The 19,282-nt window shown below is 42.7% G+C and overlaps 1 protein-coding gene across 2 annotated transcripts in view; it reads left to right on the top strand.

Moving 5' to 3' along the window:
- Positions 1-15,304, top strand: part of LOC110214198 (glycosylphosphatidylinositol-anchored high density lipoprotein-binding protein 1) — a 30,309-nt gene extending 15,005 nt beyond the window's left edge. For both annotated transcript variants that reach the window (XM_020994984.2, XM_020994981.2), the window contains exons 4-5: positions 8,183-8,299; positions 13,272-15,304. In XM_020994984.2, the coding sequence (XP_020850643.1) occupies positions 8,183-8,299; positions 13,272-13,513 (359 nt within the window). In that variant the 3' untranslated portion in view covers positions 13,514-15,304. The remainder of the gene's footprint in view (positions 1-8,182; positions 8,300-13,271) is intronic.
- The last annotated feature ends 3,978 nt before the right edge of the window (positions 15,305-19,282 follow it).

Raw genomic sequence — 19,282 nt, forward strand, 5'->3', positions numbered from 1 at the left:
TGCCCTTGTGTCTGGTAGGAGAGAGGAGACTACACATATATCTGCCCAAACATAACTACACACATATCACATCCAAGCCAGGGTGTGATAAAGATCATCGAGAGGCAGCTAGCTAGTTGGCATGGTGGATACAGGGCTGGGCCTGGAGTCAAGAAGACCTGAGTTCAGGGCAGCTAGGTGGCACAGTGGATAGAGCACTGGCCCTGGAGTCAGAAGGACCTGAGTTCAATTCCAGCCTCCCGACACTTGACACTTACTAGCTGTGTGACCCTGGGCAAGTCACTTAATCCCATTGCCTCTCCCTCCCTACCACCCTGCAAAAAAAAAAAACTGAATTCAAATGCAGCCTCACTTATCAACTGTGTGACCCTAGGCAAGTCATTTAACTTCTGTCTGCCTCATTTTCCCCATCTGTAAAATGAGGATAATAATAGCACCTAACTCCTAGGGTCGTTGTGAGGATAAAATAAGATAATATTTATAGTGCTTTGCAAACCTTAAAGTACTACATAAATGCTTTTGTCGTTGTTTAGTTATTCATTCATGTCTGACTCTTTTTTGGTGTTTTCTTGGCAAGATCCTGGAGTGGTTTGCTATTTCCTTCTCCAGCTCACTTTACAGAGAAGGGAAGTGAGACAAATGGGGTTAAGTGACTTGCCCAAGGTCACACAGCTAGTAAGTGTCCGAGGCAGGATTTTAACTGAGGTCTTCCTGACTCTGGGCTGGGCACTCTATACATTGTGCCACCTATGTGCCCGTGTAAATGCAACTATTGTTATTATTATTATTATTATTATTATTATTATTATTATTATTATCATTATTAAACAGACACACAGTGCTAGGGAGTGGGAGAGCTAGTCATTGAGTTATTTCCAGCTGGAGAGATTTGGGGAGGCTTTCTGGAAGATGTCAGATTAGATCAAGGGTTCTTAACCTGGGGTCCATAAACTTTTTTTTGGTTTTTTTTTTAACTAATTGTATTTCAATGTAGTTGGTTCCCTTTGTAATTCTATGTTAATTCTATGCATTTAAAGCCATCATTCTGAGGAGGAGTCCATAGGCTTTGCTAGGCCATCAGAGAAAACCAGGACATAAAAAAAGATTGAGAACCCCTGGTGAAAGGATGGGAACCATTTGGCTAGCTGAGGAAAGCAGGGATGTGAGCCCAGTCCTGTGAGCCCTAGGCTGGGGGAGAAAAGAGGAGAAGACAGTCCCTGCCCTCAAGAGCTAGCAGCCAAGTTGGGAAAATGAGACAAAGACACTGCTAGTTATAATATAAAACAAGACAAGGTTAGGACCATCTGAGGGAGCACCAGACGCTGAGTTGGAGAGGTTCAGAAGAAGGAGAAACAGCTTCCCAATGGGGGTTGGAGGGTCCTGACCATAGCATTTGACCTGGGCCTGCAAGGAGCAGTGGGATTTGAGTAGGTAGGGATGGTACTGTCTGTGGTAGGGCAAGGAGGAGAAGAAGGTTGTGAGGAGAGGGTAGACAAGAAGAAATTCCATTCAATGTCCAAATGAGTATGGGCAATAGGAGCTGAGAAAAGAGAAGAATGAGCAGAGGGCAGTGTGGTCAGGGAAGGCTTCCAGCGAAGGGGGAGTTGAGCTTTTCACTGAAGAGAACTCACATACCTAGAGCAATTTAAGGTTTGCCGATCCCTTCTCTAATTGCAAATGCTACCATCCCCATTTTACCGAGGAGAAAACGAAAGCTCAGAAAAATGAAGAGCCTTGCACAGTCACACAGCTCATAAGGGTCAGTGCTGGGACTCTCTTATCTCCAGCTCCAGTGTACTTTCTACTAAACGACACCACTTCTCCACCAAAAAAAGAGGGGAAATCTTTTCCTAAATGGAGAGAGGCAGGCAGAGAAAGCCCCCATGGTATAATAGGGACAGTCAGGAAAATCTGGGTTCAGATCGTGCCTCAGATCACACTAGCTGTGTGACCTTAGACCTAGTTCCCTCAACTGTAATATGAGGGGAATTGATCTGGATGACCTCCAAGGTCCCTTCCAGCTCTAAATCTTTGATCCTTCAAGACAAGAGGAACTTGAACCTGATCTGGAGGAAGAGAAAGTGAGTGTCCTCCTTCCTGGTGACAGCAAGGCTCTGAGCCTCTGGGCACGGTCCTAGGACTGTCATAAGTCCTGGCAGTGAATGGGGTTAAGCATCTGGCTGCTTGCCAGCTGGTTGACTCCCAGGGCCCATTGTCTTCCTTTCCCCTCTGTTCTGATGTTATCTGCATGCCCCAGCACTTCTTCAGTTCAATGGAATTCAACAAACAAACAGTAGTAAATGCCTACTGTGTGAAAGGCCTTGTGATTACCTGTTGAACCTTACCCTCTAACCTCACAATCCACTGGTTTTAGCATTTCTGGAATATGTCAAGACATGTCAAGACATAATCTTTGCGCATATCCTATTTCCCAGTTAGACTGAGAGCTCCACAAGAGGAGGGACATGTTCTTGTCTAAACTTTGCAGCTCCCCTCAGAACCTGGGGTAGTACTCTGTATTAAATGCTTAGGGAATGATTTGGGTCCTGGTTTGTTTGGTTTTTTTCCAATCTAATGGGAGGACAGATATATAAATAATGCTAGTAGAGGGAGGGGAGAAAGATAAGGGCAAAGGAGAAGTCTAGGCAAAGTGAATCAAAAAGGTTGAAAAAGGAGAGGATGTTTTCACTTTTGGGGTGGGGGTGAGGGGCAAAGGTTCAAGGAAGACTTCACAAAGGAGGTGTTATCTATATCGGGCCTTGAAGAAAGAGAGGGACTTCAGTAGACAGAAATGGGGGTCAGTGGAATAAAGAGAAACCAATCCATGAGAATGGGAGAGAGAAAGAGTGGTCCAGTTTGGCTGCTACATAAACTCCCTAAAAGGTGGTGGCATGAGATAAAGCTGGACAGGTATCTTGGAGCCAGATTGTCAACAGCAGGAGGTTAATACTTGATCATACAGTAGTGGCGAGCCAGCAGAGGCCTAGAGAAGCAGCATGACCAGAGTGGTGCATTGGGAAGATGACTTGGGCTTCTGTGTGAAGGATGGACCAGAGAGAAGAGAAAATCAGAGGGAGGGACAATACTTAGAAGTTACATGGGCTGCCAGCCACAACCATACTGCCGGGGCCCAGACTGTCTCTTCCTCCCCACCTTGGCCCGTTCTTGCTTCTCATTTCCTTTGCGACCCAGCTCCGTAGTTGTTACCACCACCTCCTCTAGGAAGACTTTTCTAATTTACTGTCTCTGTCCCTACCTACCACTCTCCCTCCCCTCATCGACTCTCCTTGTCCCAGATGTTGTCTCCACCTTATCTTTGGCACTTGGGGACTCAGTTCACATCTTTTTAGAGTTAGAAAAGACCTCAGATTTATCTAAGCCCAGCCCATGCCTGTATAAAAATCCCTTCTGCAACATCTAGTCCAAAACTGTCACAATTTAGATGAGGAAACTGAAGTTAAGCAATGTGGCCTAGCTGTGTGACTCTCTGGGCCTCAGTTTCCTCATCTGTAAAATGAGGGGGATTGAATCAGTGATGTCTAGGGTACCAGCTCTAAATTTGTGATCCTGTGATGTGTTCAATAAGGGCTCACCTAGGGTCCACTCTTTTTTTTTTCTTTTTAGTGAGGCAATTGGGGTTAAGTGACTTACCCAGGGTCACACAGCCAGTGTCATGTGTCTGAGGCCAGATTTGAACTCAGGTCCTCCTGACTCCAGGGCCAGAGCTCCATTTACTGTGCCATCTAGCTGCTCCTCCCAGGGTCCACTCTTGACAGCCCATTCCACTTTTGGGCAGCCCTGATCATTAGGAAGTCTTTAATTTCCTCTAGACTATGTTTACTTGATTGCAAATTCCACCTGTCGATCCCAGTTCTTCTTCCCAATGCAAGTAGGACAAAGCTAATACCTCTTCTATATGTTAATAGTATTTCCTATTCCTGAGCATAAGGATCACTCCCCACCCCTAAGTCTCCTCTCCTCCAGCCTACACATCTGTAACTCCCTCAAGAGATCCTCATGGGGTGTGGTTTTGAATTTGCACCTCCTTCTGCTACTCCTGTTTACCTATGTGGCCTTGGGCAAATCACTTGACTGCTGCTCTAGGACTCAGTTTCCCCGTATGTGAAATGAGCAGTTAGACAAGATAATCTCTGAGGTCCCTTGTAGCTCTGGATCCCATAAGCCAATGATCTTCCTCTTGTCTTAGTCAGTCCATCGATAATTCTGTTCTGTATTCCCAGTCCATAGGAAAAGCAAGAGGTAGAGACCCAGTCCTGTCCCTTGGGAACTTTACAATCTAGTTTGAAGGTCAACAAGCATTTAAGTCAACAAGTGTTTGCTAAACACCTACTATGTATCAGGAACAGAGAGAAAGAGAAAGAGGGTAAGAGAGATAGAAGAAGGAAGGAAGGAAGGAAGGAAGGAAGGAAGAAAGGAAGGAAGGAAGGAAGGAAGGAAGGAAGGAAGGAAGGAAGGAAGGAAGGAAGGAAGGAAGGAAGGAAGGAAGGAAGGAAGGAAGGAAAAAACAGTCCCTGCCCTCAAGAAGGTCACTATCTAATAGGAAAGATAAGATGTAAACACCTATGTACAGATAAGACAGATAAAGGATAAAGTGAAGATAACCAACAGAGAGAAGGCACTCCTGTTAAGGGGGATCTGGAAAGGCTCCATGGAGAAGGTGGGGCCTTAGCTGAAACTTGAGGTAGAGAGGAGGAAGGAGAATATTCCAGGCTTGTGGGAAGAGCCAGAGAAAATGCCCAGAGGCAGGAGACGGACTCTCCTGTGTGAAGAGGAGCCAGGAGGCCAGTGTCCCTGGGTTGACAAGTATGTGGAGGGGAGTAAGATGTAAGAAGGCTGGAAAGAGAGGAAGGGGTCAGAGATTTAAAAGCCAAACAGAGGACTTTCTGCTTGATCCTGGAGATAAGAGAGAGCCACTGGAGTTTGTTGAATAAGGTGGTGACAGGGTCAGATCTGTGCTTTACAAAGAGTACTTTTATGTTGGGTGGAGGATAGATTGGAGTGAAGGATGAAGAAGCCTTGGAGCAGAGAGTTGGTAAATTCAAAGTTGGTGAGTTGAAACTTGGAGCTGGTAAAGGAAAGAGACTTGAGGCAAGAAGGCCAATGAAGAGACATCAGAGTTCCGGCCTTAAAACAGGTCTCCTGACTCTACATCCAGTGTTTTTTCCACGGTTCCACAGAGGCCCCTCTCTCTATCTCATAGTTTGGTAGGGAAGAAACGTGAGAAATAATGAAATAATACAAGGGAATCTCTTCTACCAATCGCAAACCACTCCTTTCTGTGAAAGCCCTTTAAACACACACACACACACACACACACACACACACACACACACACTACTGTCCTAGTGGTGCCTATGAAATGTCACAATCTCAGAAGAATAAAATTTTCAGGTGACCCCAAAGGGCAACAGACAAATACGTGTTAGATATAAGGAAAGCACAAATCTACAAGTAATGACTCACATGACAGAAATAATACAAAAGACTTGAGGGGTGTGTCTGATCCAAAAGAGGAGGCGGGCCACAAATGTGGCAAGAATGAGGAATGATGAGTGGGTCATCTCAATGTCAGTATTTTTTTTAAATATCAAAGGAATTAAATTCAACAAAATTTAATGAGTGTCTACTATGTGCAAGGCAGAAAGCTTCAAAGTCACAGTGACCAATGACCTAGGCTTATGCTCTGTCTCTGACACAGTCTGTGTGGACCTGGACGAATCACTGTCACTGTTCTAGGCAGCTCTCTAAGTCTGTGATAGGCTGACCTTTATTGGCAAAGGGACTTTCTTCATCTGAGAATTTCCATACAAATGAAATCACAGGTCCAAGACCACTTCCCCAAAGCCCCAGATGCCATGCTAGGCACTTGGATACCGAGACAAAAATGAAAAATTAATCATAAAAATAAGAAGAAGAGCTAACGTTTATATAGCACCTACTATGTCCCAGGCACTGGGCTAAGTGCTTTACAATTATTTTCATTTGATCCTCACACCAATACTGGGAGGTAGATGCTAGTATTATCCACACTTTACAGACAAGGAAACTAAGGTAGACAGAGGTCAAGTGGCTTCCCCAGGGTCACCCAGCTAGCAAGTGTCTGAGGCTATATTTGAACTCAGACTCCAAACTTGTTGCTTTATCCTCTAAGTCACCTAGGAGCTCACATTGTGTCACTTGAAGCAGAGGAAAGCATCCACTACATTGGGTAGATTCTCCTTAGAGGATTTATTGAAAGGCCGTGTTCAAGGATCACGCTGGATGAGAAGGCAGCAGGTGGGGTCCAGGTGGGGAGTTGCTATCGGCACCAGTGGAGGGAAAACCCTTACCAACAAGATCACTGTTCCATAGAAGTTCATCAAGTAATTGAACCAGGAAGTATGTGTATTAGCTCCTCAGGGAGGCAAGGGGAGTTGATCTGTTGAGGGGGAAGTAAACATTTTCTACCAGTAGTCCTAGAACGGTCTCTACTCCTTCTCCCACCCTGAGGCTGCCTACTACAAGTAGGAGATGAAACCAGAAAAGGTCCGGGCCTCTGGACCAGAATGCCCTAAACTGGCCTTTAAACTATGGCTATGAAACTAGATGTGTTGACAACAGAAAAAAAGAAGAAATCTGAATGGACTTCTTTGTAACAGAGCCAGGCAACTCTGGAGAGCTGTCAACAGGGTAGCTTCCTGTAAGCCTGTGTCTACCCTATGTTGTTGGTTACCCCTAGAGAAGTCTTATGTCCTGGGCTGTGCTGTGAGCTGCCTGAGATCTTAGGCAGAGATCACTGAAGAGCTGATGACTGGTACAGAGTTGCAACTTTGACAACACCTTCTAGCTCTTCACTATTATTGTAGTAAGAGAAGTCAAGAGACACTGGCAAGCAGAGGTTGCAGGACCATAGCACAATGCTAAGTGTCAAATGCCAAGTTCAGACAGTGAACCTCGAAGTTCAAAGAAAGGAGAGGTCAATGAGAGCTAGAGTAGTCAAGAAAGGCTTCCTGAAGGAGATGGAATTTGAACAATGGGTTAATGTTTGGATAGATGGAGAAGATGAAGAGCATGGGATGATAGTGGTGGAAGAGACTACAAAAGCAAAGATGTAGGAGTAGGAATGAGCCACATATATGCAAAAGGAGACCACTCCAACTTACCCATTTCTCGCCAATGAGCTTTCCTTCAACTCCATGTTTTCCTTCAGCAATTCAACAAATATTTATTAGGCCAGTGTGAGGCACTGTACTAGGCACTGATAATCCAAAAGTGAAAAATGACAGTCCCTCAAGGCACTAACATTCTCCTGGGAGGGATATGCCATGTACACAGATAAATATAATAACACAGGATAGAATATAATGGGGGTAAAAGAGTGATAAGGGGGTGGAATCAGAGAAGACTTCAAAGAAAAAAGTGGCAACTGAACTGAGCTTCGAAGGGAGAAAAGACTTTTTAAAAAATTATGTTTTTATTTTGTTAAGTATTTTCCAATTACATTTTTAATTTTTAAGACTCATTTTTTTTTAAATTTTGAGCTCCAAATTCTCTCCCTCCCAACCCAATGAGAAGGCAAGCAACGTGATATCAATCATACATTTATAGTCTTTTCTTTTTTCTTTTTTTGGTGAGGCTGTCGGGGTTAAATGACTTGCCTAGGGTCACACAGCTACTAAGTGTCAAGTGTCTGAGTCCGGATTTGAACTCAGGTCCTCCTGACTCCAAGCCAGAGCTCTATCCACTGCCACCTAGCTGCCCCATGTATAGTCATGCAAAATAAAAATTCCATCAGCCATCTTGCAAAAAAAAAAACAAAACATGAAAAAAGCATGAAAAATAAAATGAAAAAAGTATGTTTCCCTTTGCACTCAGAGTTCATCAGTTCAGAGAGAGTATTTTCAGTAGGTAGAGATGAGGAAAAGAGTCAATGCCAGGCCCAGGGGACTGTCTGCCTGGGCAAATGAATAGAGGCAGGAAAACATAAGATGAGATTAGGAAACTGTTCATTAATCCCTTGGTTATTATTCAGAGTGCGAAAGGGAGGAATATGATTATTTCACATTGCTGGAAAGGTAGATTGGAACTAAATTGTTGACCACCTTTGGATTTTATTCTATACATCCCAAAGAAAACATCTCCCTCCCTTCTCTCACCTTTTCCCTTACCTTCATGTGTCCAGGCTCTCTGGAATGCTACACCTGTGAATCAGAGTCCATTGAGGAGCACTGTAACAAGATCAAAACTTGCGCACCCTCTCAGACCTTCTGCAAAACCATCATCACCAGAGGGAATGCAGGTGAGCAGTAGGGGAAGGGGAACCCACGCTAGACAAGAGGGACTGTTCCCAAGGCATAGAGTCTGATTTCAGGGCCAGGTCTTAAATAGGCAGCCCAGAAAGACCCTGGACTGAAAGTTTGGGACCTAGGTTTCAGTCCCGTCTCTGCCACAGACTAGGTCCATAATTTTGAGTACATTATCTCTCCCTAAATCTCAGTTTCCCATCTGTAAAAGACAGACCCCTGAGGACCTTCTAGCTCTGATATCCTATGTTCTAAGACCCATTCTAGCGCTATCATTCCATGATTCTATGATCCTGGGCAATTATCAACCCCTTTCTCTATATCTTTCCTTTTTTCCTTCTATCTCTCTTCTAGGACCTCTTCATATACTCACAGTCCCCCACGGAAAGGAGAAACAAGTTCTTGTTCTGCCTTGGCTATTGTCACAATGGATAATAATAATAATAATAGTAATAGTAATAATACCTCTCATTTCTTGAGCACATTAAGGTTTGTAGACTCTGAGTTGTAAGGGACCTCAGAAGCCATGTAGTTCAATCTGTACCTTACCAGGAATCCCTACCTTTATCCTCAATACAAAGTCACTCAGCCTCTACCTGAGAAGTTCTGATGAGGGGACTCCAACTACTGCTCCAGGCATCCCATTCTGCTCTCAAGACAATCCAAATTTTAGGAGTTTGTCTTGACATCAGACATAAACTGGCACATTGGTCCCAGTTTTACCATCAGGTCCAAAGCAGAATAAATCTAATGTTTATTTCTTATGACAGCCCTTCAAGTAACTGAAGACAACAATGGGGATTCCATTAGTTGTCTTCTTTTCTCCAAACTAAGCATCTTTGTTTCTTTTAACCCTGTCTTATGTGGTGTCTCTAGGCATCTCACCATCTTGGGCGCCCTCTTCTGGACACATTCCAGCTTCTCAATGCTTCTTAAAATGATGAGCCCAGAACTGAACAACACAGTGGTCTGATCAGGGCAGAGGAGAGAGGGATCATCACTTTCCAAATCTGAGCTCCTTTTTTCTTAAATTCTTTGTTTTTGTCTGTCATATCACACTGTAGACTTGTATGGAGCTTGAAGTCTACTAAACTCACCACATGTTTCCCACACAAGGACCCATTATCAAACCATGTCTCCCTATCCTTTGCTAGTTAGGCTCAGTTTTTAAACTGATTCCAGACATTCAACTGATTCTATCATCTAGCCCACATCTCTCTACCTTGTTGGCAAAGTTAGTGTAAAAGAGTTTTGTCAAGGTTTGGGTTTTTTGTTTGTTTTTTGTTTTTGCTTTGCTTTGCCAAAATCAGCGTACGCTCCCTTTGTCTAAAGTATTCCTTTAGTCTACCAGTCTGGTAAGCACATCCACAAAGGATAAGAGGTGAGTCCAACAGTACCGTTTCTTAATGATGGCTGCCATGCTGGCTCATAATGAGCCAGCCATTTTTTTCTAAATGCTTAGAAACTTCACCATTAAAAAATATGCCCTAGAACTTTGCCAGGAATTGAAGAAAATATTTTGAGCCTGTAGTATGCAGAATTCATTCTCCTGTTTTTGAAAACTCATACAATATTTCCCTTTTTCAAGTTGGTAATATCTCTCTTCTTTTTCAGGATCTTTCAAAGATCATAGATGGCTGGGTAGCTCAGTAGATACAGCACTGGGCCCTGGAGTCAGGAAGATCTGTGTTCAAATTCTGCCTTAGATATTTACTATGATCCTGGGCAAGTTACTTAACCTCTATTTTTTCAATTGTTTTTTCAATTGTAAAATGAACATCCCAGGGTTGTTGTGAGTATCAAATGAGATAATATTTGTAAAATGCTTAGCACAGTGCCTGGCACATGGTAGATAATAAATATGTGTTCCCTTGTTTCTATCCTTCAAAGATTGGTAACAGAAATCCTGCAATCTGCCATTTTCTTAGCTTTTCTAAAACATAGTTCATCTAGGCCTGGTGCCCTGAACTCACTAAGTATAGCTCAGTGCTCTTTTACCATCTCTTCACTCATCTTGGGGTTTCAACTCCTAGTTAAACTTCATTGTTCTAACTTTTCCAATCCAAAGATTTTGGGGAAAAGAAAACAGAAGCAAAATAAGGGTTGGGTTATTTAGCCTTCTCATTTCCAACCTTTTGTCATCATCCTATCTATCCAAGTCATTGGTCCTATCCCGTCTTTGATCTTCCTCTTATATTTTAAAATTTTTTATGAACATATTTTGTTTTTACATCACCTATTCTATATTTCCCAATGTAGCTACCTCCCAGAGAGTCATATTTTATAACAAAGAATTTTTTTTAAAAAACAGCTAAAAACAGCCAGCCATCTCCCAAATCTTGAATGTTCTTCCCTCCATCTTCTTCCATAATAGAAAAAGAGGGTTAAAAAAAAATTACATCTCCCAGGAGTCTGTGTGATTAGTTTTGGGTCCACAGGCTAATAAAAGATAATCCTTGACTTCAAGGAGATTACATTCTATTGGGAAAGGGGATGGAGGGAGATATAACAGGCACACAGATAGCTGAGCACAAAACATAAAAAGTAGATGCAAAGTAATTTCAGGGTGGGAAAATATTTAGCCACCAGGGGGATCAGGACAGATCAACCAGTGAATAAATATTAGTTAAGCACCTTCTGTGTGTTGGGATACAAAGAAAAGCTAAGACAGTCCCTGTTCTCAGGGAGCTCACAGTCTAATGGGGAAGGAGAACATGCAAACAGTTTTGTGCAAACAACCTATAATCAGGATACATTGGAAATAATCAATAAAAGAAAAGCACTAGAAATAAAGAGGATCAGACACTTGACACTTGCTAGCTGTGTGACCCTGGGCAAGGCACATAACCCATTGCCTAGCCAAAAAAAAAAAAGAAAAGAAAAGAAATAAAGGGGATCAGGAAAGGCTTCTCGTAGAAGGTGAGCTTTTAGCTGGGACTTGAAGAAAGACAAGAGGTAAGAGAGGAGGATGCATGGGGGACAGCCAGTGAAAATGTCTGAAGTCAGGAGATGGAAATCAAAGAGTATAGGAGAAGTGTAAGGTGCCAGAGAACATCTGAGCCTTCTTCTTCTTCTTGCCTTAACTTTGACTACCAGACTTATCTCATTCTGGCCAATAGTGTTCCCAACTCTATTCTTACAGAATGAGGCTACTGTTTTGTATTCATGCCTTGTTACCTACCTGCCCATCTTATATGCTTTTTTTTTATTTGACTTGTGATGAATTCCTTTCGTAGCTACATAGGCCCCTCTAGGCAGTTGCTCCTTTTCCTTCTCACCAGAATCACATCTATAATATTCAGAATTTCATTTACAAAAACTTCCCATCCCTCTTGGGATACCTTCCCTTGCAGAATATTAAGTTGGTGGATCCTACCTTTCTTCTAATCTCTATCTACTCTTTGAAGTCAGATCTCCTCAAGTCTAGGTTGTGTCTCAGACTATGCTGGTTTTCTTCTCTTTCCTGAGCTCTATGATAGAGTGGTCACTTCCCATCCACCCTCCACCATAGTATCCATCATTTCTCCTTGAGCAGCCAATATCTCCTTGTTGGTCAGAATCTAGTCCAGAACAGCAGTTCCCACTCCTTACTTCCTTCACTTTTTGAAGGATGAAATTATCCCTAAGGTAGGTCAAGAATTTGTTGACTATTCTACTTCTGACGGGAGGAAGGTTCCAGCAGGTATCCGGATAATGGAAGACCCCCTCAATAGGAAAGCGTGCATCGCTGACAGCCTTATGATCTGTTTACCAAAGTCCTCCTCTATTTCATCCTTCTGTCCAGGTGGCCTACATAATATTCTGATAACAATATCCCCTCTGCTTCTCCCTTCATTGGTCCTTATCTGAAAGTTCCATACCATATTTTCCCCCTTGGGATTCCTAGATTTCCTCACTAGAATACACCTTCAGATATCTATCTATCTATCTATCTATCTATCTATCTATCTATCTATCTATCTACTATATATATATACATATATATGTGTATATATATATATATATATATATATATATATATATATAACAAGCAGAATTTCTGCCTTCAACATAGTTTTATTAGCAAGACCTAAAGACAGGCCCTAAAACCATTTTCCTTAATGATACTTGAGATTCTACCACAATTGCTTCATTTCTTTGGATTCAGTATTACCCACTCCAGGCTCCCATTTTAAAATCCTACCACCTTTCCTCATAAAGGGGACACAGTTGGTCTCCAACCTTTGAGGGGAAGAAGTTCCTCAGAGAGTATCAAAGGATGTCAGAACCGGAAGGAGCCTTAGAAAACATTTCATCCGATCTTCTTTTATAGAGAAGGAAACGCCTCCTAGAGAGTAGAAATAACTCACACAGTGAGAGAGCTTGTAGCAGCATGCCTTGGAGGGTGGGGATGACGGTGAGAGTTGGAGAGGGGGCCTTCTATTTGAGGACAGTGAGCTCTCTTCCTCATCCTCCCTGGAAGGAGTGGAGAGATTAAGATTAGTAAGGGGGAGACCCACTGTGACCCCTATTCTCCAGAGTCGAAGTTTCTGAGGATGGGGTCCCACGAAGAGCAGGACTTTGATCTCACTCCATTTAAGAGGGCCAGAAATAGGCTGGATTCCCTGCTTCCCATAAGACAGAAATATACCTGATCATCTGATAAATATTGCAAGCAGAGAAGCTCCATGAGGTTCCCACTGCCCCATCCCCTACTCCCATCCCCAGTTGAGAAGGATAATGAGAGACAGCTGTCAGAATAAAGTATCAATTTGAAGTTCATCATTCCCCCAGGGCCCACTCCCTGGTCCTGTGGCAGACCCTGATTACCGAGTCCTTTGTCCCCATCACCATATCCTCAACCTGGTTCCCCTTCCCAACCGGTAAAATCTAGCAGCTACCCTCCCCCTAAGAGATCCAGCCTTGATCATGCCCTCAGCTCCCAAGCCATCCACATGGCCTTCTCACTCCCCGCTCCTTCCTATGCAGACTCCAACTACCTTACCACCTTTTCGGCGTGGTGCTCAGATACCTGCAAAGAAGCCACTAAGATCATAGAGGGGACTCATGTGACCGTGAACTGCTGCCAATCTGACATGTGCAACCCCTTGTTGGTGGATGGCAAAGCCTCAGACACAAATGCGAAGGCCAACTGTGGGGGCATCCTTACAGGTGTGGGGGTGACCACCCTGTTCATGCTGCTCTGCAGCTGGCTGGGGAGAGACCTATGAAAGGAGACCCCATCAGGAGTTCCCCTCTGCCTTCTGGCCCTACTTCCTTTGCCCCTGACCCTAATTCTGCCCCACCCCAAGGAAGAGCTCTCCTGTGCCATGAAGTCTCTAGCCCTTCTCCCCCAGGCCTGTATTCTGTGGTCCCTTTTGTTTCTGGAATGCTGTGTTCTACCAAAATCATTTTCACCTCCAACATCCCATTTTATGATCAGAGCTCTGCCTCTGATATCGTAGGTTCTAAAGGGCCTTTCCAACTCTGACATTCCATGCTGTATGTTCTCAGGTCCCTTCCAGTTCTAATATTCCATGTTCTGTGATCTAAGGTCTCTCTTAGCTCTAATATTCTATGATTTTATTACCTTCTCAAACGAGAGGGGACCCGATAAAGGAAAAAGGTCTCCCTCAGGCCAGCTCGGTCTGTCTCCAGGAAATAGGTCACAGGGCCAAAATGTTCAGACTTATATGAATTGTACTCAAGTCTCTGCTGCATCTCCCTACCTGTGTCTTCCTGTAGGGAAGAGGAGAGGTGTAGATGTTGAGAGACAATGTGGAGGCAAGCTCCTGTGTCTAGGAGCCGGGACTCTGCCCATCTCTAATGCCATACATTGGAATGGGATTGTAGAACGAGAGTCTAATTGGGCAAGGGGAAGGTATGGGAGGACAAAATGTTAGCCCTCTGGGCCATTCATTTTTGATAAAAGTCCCAAGGGCCTCAGAACACTGTAGCCCTTACTGCCCCTCCCCCTACTTCCTCTATCTCCATCTGTCTCTCCAAGTGGTCCTATCTTCATGACTAGAGTACTACCTTCTGATAATAAAGTTTTGGTTTCTTTAATAGGTGGCAGCATTCAAACTCTCCAATGACACCAGCATCTGACATGTCCCTACTCCTCTCTGAACCTGTTTCCTCACCTTTAATTATGAAGCCCCTTCCAGCTCTGCTGTTCATCCAGTTTATTCAGCCAAAACTAGGGACAGGCCAGATAGGCAGCTGCCTAGGGTATAACATTCAAGGGCTAGAGAGGGAGAGTCACAACAAAGGACATTTCTTTCCTATCACTTTTTATAAATGCACATATATTTAATGCCCCCAAATCCCGCTCACTATACCTTATAGGGATTAATTTTGTGACAAATTAGCACCTACATGTTACAGTGAAAGCTTGGGAAGGCTGTAGCACATCCTTGGGGCACAATTTTCAAAATTTGTCAGAGGTGCACAAATGCTTTGTGCTATCTTCAGATTAGGTGTTAAAGAATCCAAGAATTCAGAGCTGGAAGGGACCTTAGAGAGGTCCAAACTTCCCCACTCCTATTTTATTTATTCTTTTTTTCTATAATATGAGGAGATATTTTGTTTTTAACACGACAGCTGTTATCCAGCAAACACCTAAATAAACCCACTTACAAAGAATATTCCCTGAAAAACAGCTTATCAGCTGTCAGTACATATTTATGTATTATTAATATCAGAATCATTTCCCAATATACCACCTCCCCATTGAATTTTCCCTTGTAACAAAGAAAAATTGAAGAAAAGCCACAAAATAACTGTGTAATAGTATATACATCACTCCTCACTTATACTGCTTCACCTCTCTGCTCAGAGGAAGATAATGTTTTCCTCCCCTGTTCTCCAGAACCAGGACTAGTTGGTGTAATTATTATGACTTCAGGAGCTTTTTAGTGTTATTTTGTTTACATTATTGTAGTCATTGTATATATTGTTCACTTGGTTCTACTCTTTTCACTCCACATCGATTCATACAAGTTTTCCCATGTTTCTCTGAATTCAGTGTATTTGTCATTTCTTGTAGAGTGATAATATTCCATTATGTTCATATACCATGGTTTATTCTGTAATTCCCCTATTGATAGACACCCACTTTGTTTCCAAGGTCCTTGCTACCATGAAGAATGCCACTATGGACATTTTGTTATATATGGTTATATATGTCATTGACATCTGAGAGATGTGGGCCCGAGTTGTGTCAAAAGACATTAATAATTTAGACTTTTTTGCATAATTCCAAATAGTTTTCCAAAAACAATCCCTTCACTTTACAGGTGGGAAAAACTGAGGCCTAGAAGAAATAAAATGCCCAAGATCACTCATGTACTAGATTGTGGAGCCAAGATTCAGATCCACATCCTTGACTCCATATTCACAATGCCATGTCGAGTTCACCCATGGGAGGGAGGGATGACCCCACCTAACACACACCAGAGATCAGAGCCATCACAATATCCTAAGGGAAACAATATCCTAAGAAAAGTGGGTCAGAGTCCAAAGCTTGAAGATAAACCAGAAGTTGCTGTCTGTCAGGAATCAGTTTCCTGGGTACACCAAATGAAGAAACTGTAACAAATCAAGGAGTAAAGAAGGACAGCAGTGGTAGGACCATATGCCCTTGTGGCCTAGCAGCGACATATCAGTGTGGTCATGAGTTGACAGCTGACCTTTAGCTCATCCTGACTCAGTTGGACTGGTAAGAATATGGGATCAGAGAATAAAGAGAGAGATTACAATGGTAGCTTCCAAATCTATGGAGCATTAAATTCAATTGATATTAAATCAATGAGAGAACATTCAATCCAAGGAAAATAGCCAGTGCAGATGTTTAAAGCCAACAGATGGAATGTCTTGCTCATAGAAGAGCCAGAAGGTGGGAAGTGACTTGGTCAGATCTGCACAAAATCACTTTGGTGGCTGAAGGCAAGCAGACTTGAGCAGGCAGACCCTGCCTCATCCCAGGCTGTTCTAATAATAATGCGAATGTGAGATGATGAGGGCCTGTAACATAGTGGTGGTAGTGTCAGAGGAGAGAAAGGGGCCTATTCAAGAGATGTTGCAAAGGTAAAATCAACAGACTTTGGCAGCAGCTTAGATATGGGGGATGAGAGAGAGGGAGGAATCAGGATGACTCCTAGATTTTAAGCCTGAGGGACTGGATAGCAATAGAAAACCTAGAACTCACTTCCACCACCACGACTACCACCTCCTCCTTTTTATGGGGTTACAGACAAGCAGAGTAGATAGTTCCCTGTCCCCCACAAAACATCCTCATTGCTTATTACCAACCATTTATCTTTCGATAACTATATCTTTTTAAATCTTTCTTTGAGAACTTTATCTTTTAGGGTTTTAAAGACTTTTCCCATCTCTAGCAATCCCTATTGATACAAATATCTCCCAGAAGATTTAAGCTTTCTCAGATATTATTTGAGTTGTCAGCCATGGTCTTAGGCATGGCATAGTAAGAAAGAGCATTGATTTGAATTTAGGAGAGGTAAGTTCAGATATTAGTTTTGCACACAAGCTGTGTGACCTTGGATAAGTCCCTGAACCTTAGTTTCCTCAGAAATTAGCCTGGATAATCTCTAAGATTCTTAGCTGCTGTACACCATGTATGATCACCTAAATATCTGCCTGTTCACTGAGAACAAGACGTTACAGTCTATGAGGAAGGGTATGGAGAAACTCAAATGAAATAATAGATAAAGCACTTTGCAAGCCTTAAAGGACATACAGATGCCAATTATTGTTATTATCATCAGCCTAACTTCCTTCTTCAAGCCTTTTACTACACTCCTACTGAGCTCAAGCAATGTTTGTAGGGCAATGTAAGGGTGTGCTGGTAAATGTTTAGCAACTAGGGTCTGAGAGATGGAGGAAATTTTTTAAATTTATGCATTTAAATTTAATCTGAACTATGAACACTTTCTTAAGTCTAGACAATCAACAAACAATAATTCAAACTGACTTGTAACAATTGAATATTTCTGAAGTGTAAATACTCTCACTGAAAATTTAAGAATCAGCTCTCCCTACTGGTGAAAGCTGGCTAAAGCACACTGCTTGGCTACAGAATATAGGAAGGGTCCTAGGAGTGAGGGTCAGACAGTCAGTCAACAAGCAAGAGAAATTAATACTATGCTGTTATGTTAATGACTAATTATTAATTCATAATCCACCCTTTTCCTCTTATATCTATTAAAGCCCAACTCCTGAAAAGGTCAGTCTCTGTAGGGCATGGCTGAATGATGAGACCTCCAACAAACATGCTCCTTAACTAGGGTGGGTGGGATCCCACACAACTGGGAAACCTCATTTCTGTTTAAAGTGTAAACAAAATCCAATCTGAGTGAGTTCTTGCTGGGGGAGGAACCCCCTGTTCTTGATCCCTTCCATTAAAGCTTAGGGCACCCCAGCTCATGAAGGAGAAAACTAGGCAGAGAGATCCCAATGGAAATGGTTCCCCCTGCCCAAATGCCTTGAGACTGCTGAGTCTCGCAATCAAGCCACATTCTTAGCAGGAGGATCTGGAGACTTTTAGCCCACCTCCTCATTAAATGTCCATCAGTCAGGGTTGAGTTTCATGAGTCAAAGGACTTCCCTTTCAGAGGGTATGCATCTGATTAAAGACATTTCATAATCTCCTTTGGCATCTTTGGTTACTGAGAGAAACTGCTGACCATCACTTTATTGAGTCAGGCTAGGCTAATTAATAAATTGATTATTAATTATACAGAAACTCTGTATAATATAATGGGGGTTTTCATTCATCATACAAGTGAGGGTCAGGTAAAAAGAAGGAATTGCCACTTAGAATTTCAAAGTGGGAAGATAATTTAGAACCTGTGGTTTAATGAAGATGAGTAAGATATTTCAACTGATTACCTCCAAGGGAGGAAGGGGTCAAAGACAACTTGTGAGTTTTGAACCTAAGTGATACTTGATAGGGACTAAGATGGCAGGCAGACTTCTAGAGCTAAGAGAGATTTTAAAAATACAAAAACAGCTGGAGCAATTAGCAATCATGGTCCAACAAGGAACAACAACAACAACAACAACAAAATCCTCAGCAGGGAAGTGTCATGGTATGGGTGGCAAGCATTTTGGTCTCAGGACTCCATTACAGTCTTAGAAATTATTGAGGACTTCCCCCAAAGAGCTTTTCTTTATATGGATTATATCTATCAATATTTACCATATTCCAAATTAAAACATCTTAATATTATTGTGAAATTGTTTTAACCCTGCATCCCCCCTAAAAGGGTGAGCAGGATCCCTTGAGAACTGCTGGTGTAGTGAATGGAGCACTGGACTTCTAGTAAGGAGTCCCACCTCAAACACTTGCTGTGTGACCCTGGGCTAGTCATTTAACTAGTCATTTAACTTTTCGGGGCTTGTTTCCTCATCTGTAAAATGAAAGCATTAGATTGGATGACCCCAAGGTCCTCTCCAGCTCTAAATCTATGATCCTAAGTCATCTCCCCCGACTTTTCCACTCCCAATGAAGGAATTACCTTCCTCTGCAGCTTCCTTAGCAAAATGACCTAGCCTTTGCTTGAATATTTTCCAGTGATGGGAAGTTCACTTTAATTTTTAACAAATCCTACCAACTATTGAAATAGAACCTGATTCCCTAAGACTATCCCAACACTGAGCCTATGTTCTAGAACTCCCCAATTTTGTCTCTGGGAACCATCGTTGGAACCATTTGGAAATGATAAGCCATCTTAAGACAAAATCAAAATCAAATGGACTTTGGGTTTCTCCATTGAAGTCAACCCTGAATCTATCTCACCCTCATTTGACTTGCCTAGGACCCAAATCCCAGTACAGATGAGTTCACCCAGGAGAAGCAGAAATGAAATCACACAGGGGGCTGCTAGGTGGCACAGCAGATAGAGAACCACCAGCCCTGGAGTCAGGAGGACCTGAGTTCAAATCCAGCCTCAGACACTTGACACTTATTAGCTGTG

The sequence above is a fragment of the Phascolarctos cinereus genome, unplaced genomic scaffold (assembly GCF_003287225.1).
Source record: "Phascolarctos cinereus isolate Bilbo 61053 unplaced genomic scaffold, phaCin_HiC Scaffold_4;HRSCAF=312, whole genome shotgun sequence".
Taxonomy (NCBI): domain Eukaryota; kingdom Metazoa; phylum Chordata; class Mammalia; order Diprotodontia; family Phascolarctidae; genus Phascolarctos; species Phascolarctos cinereus.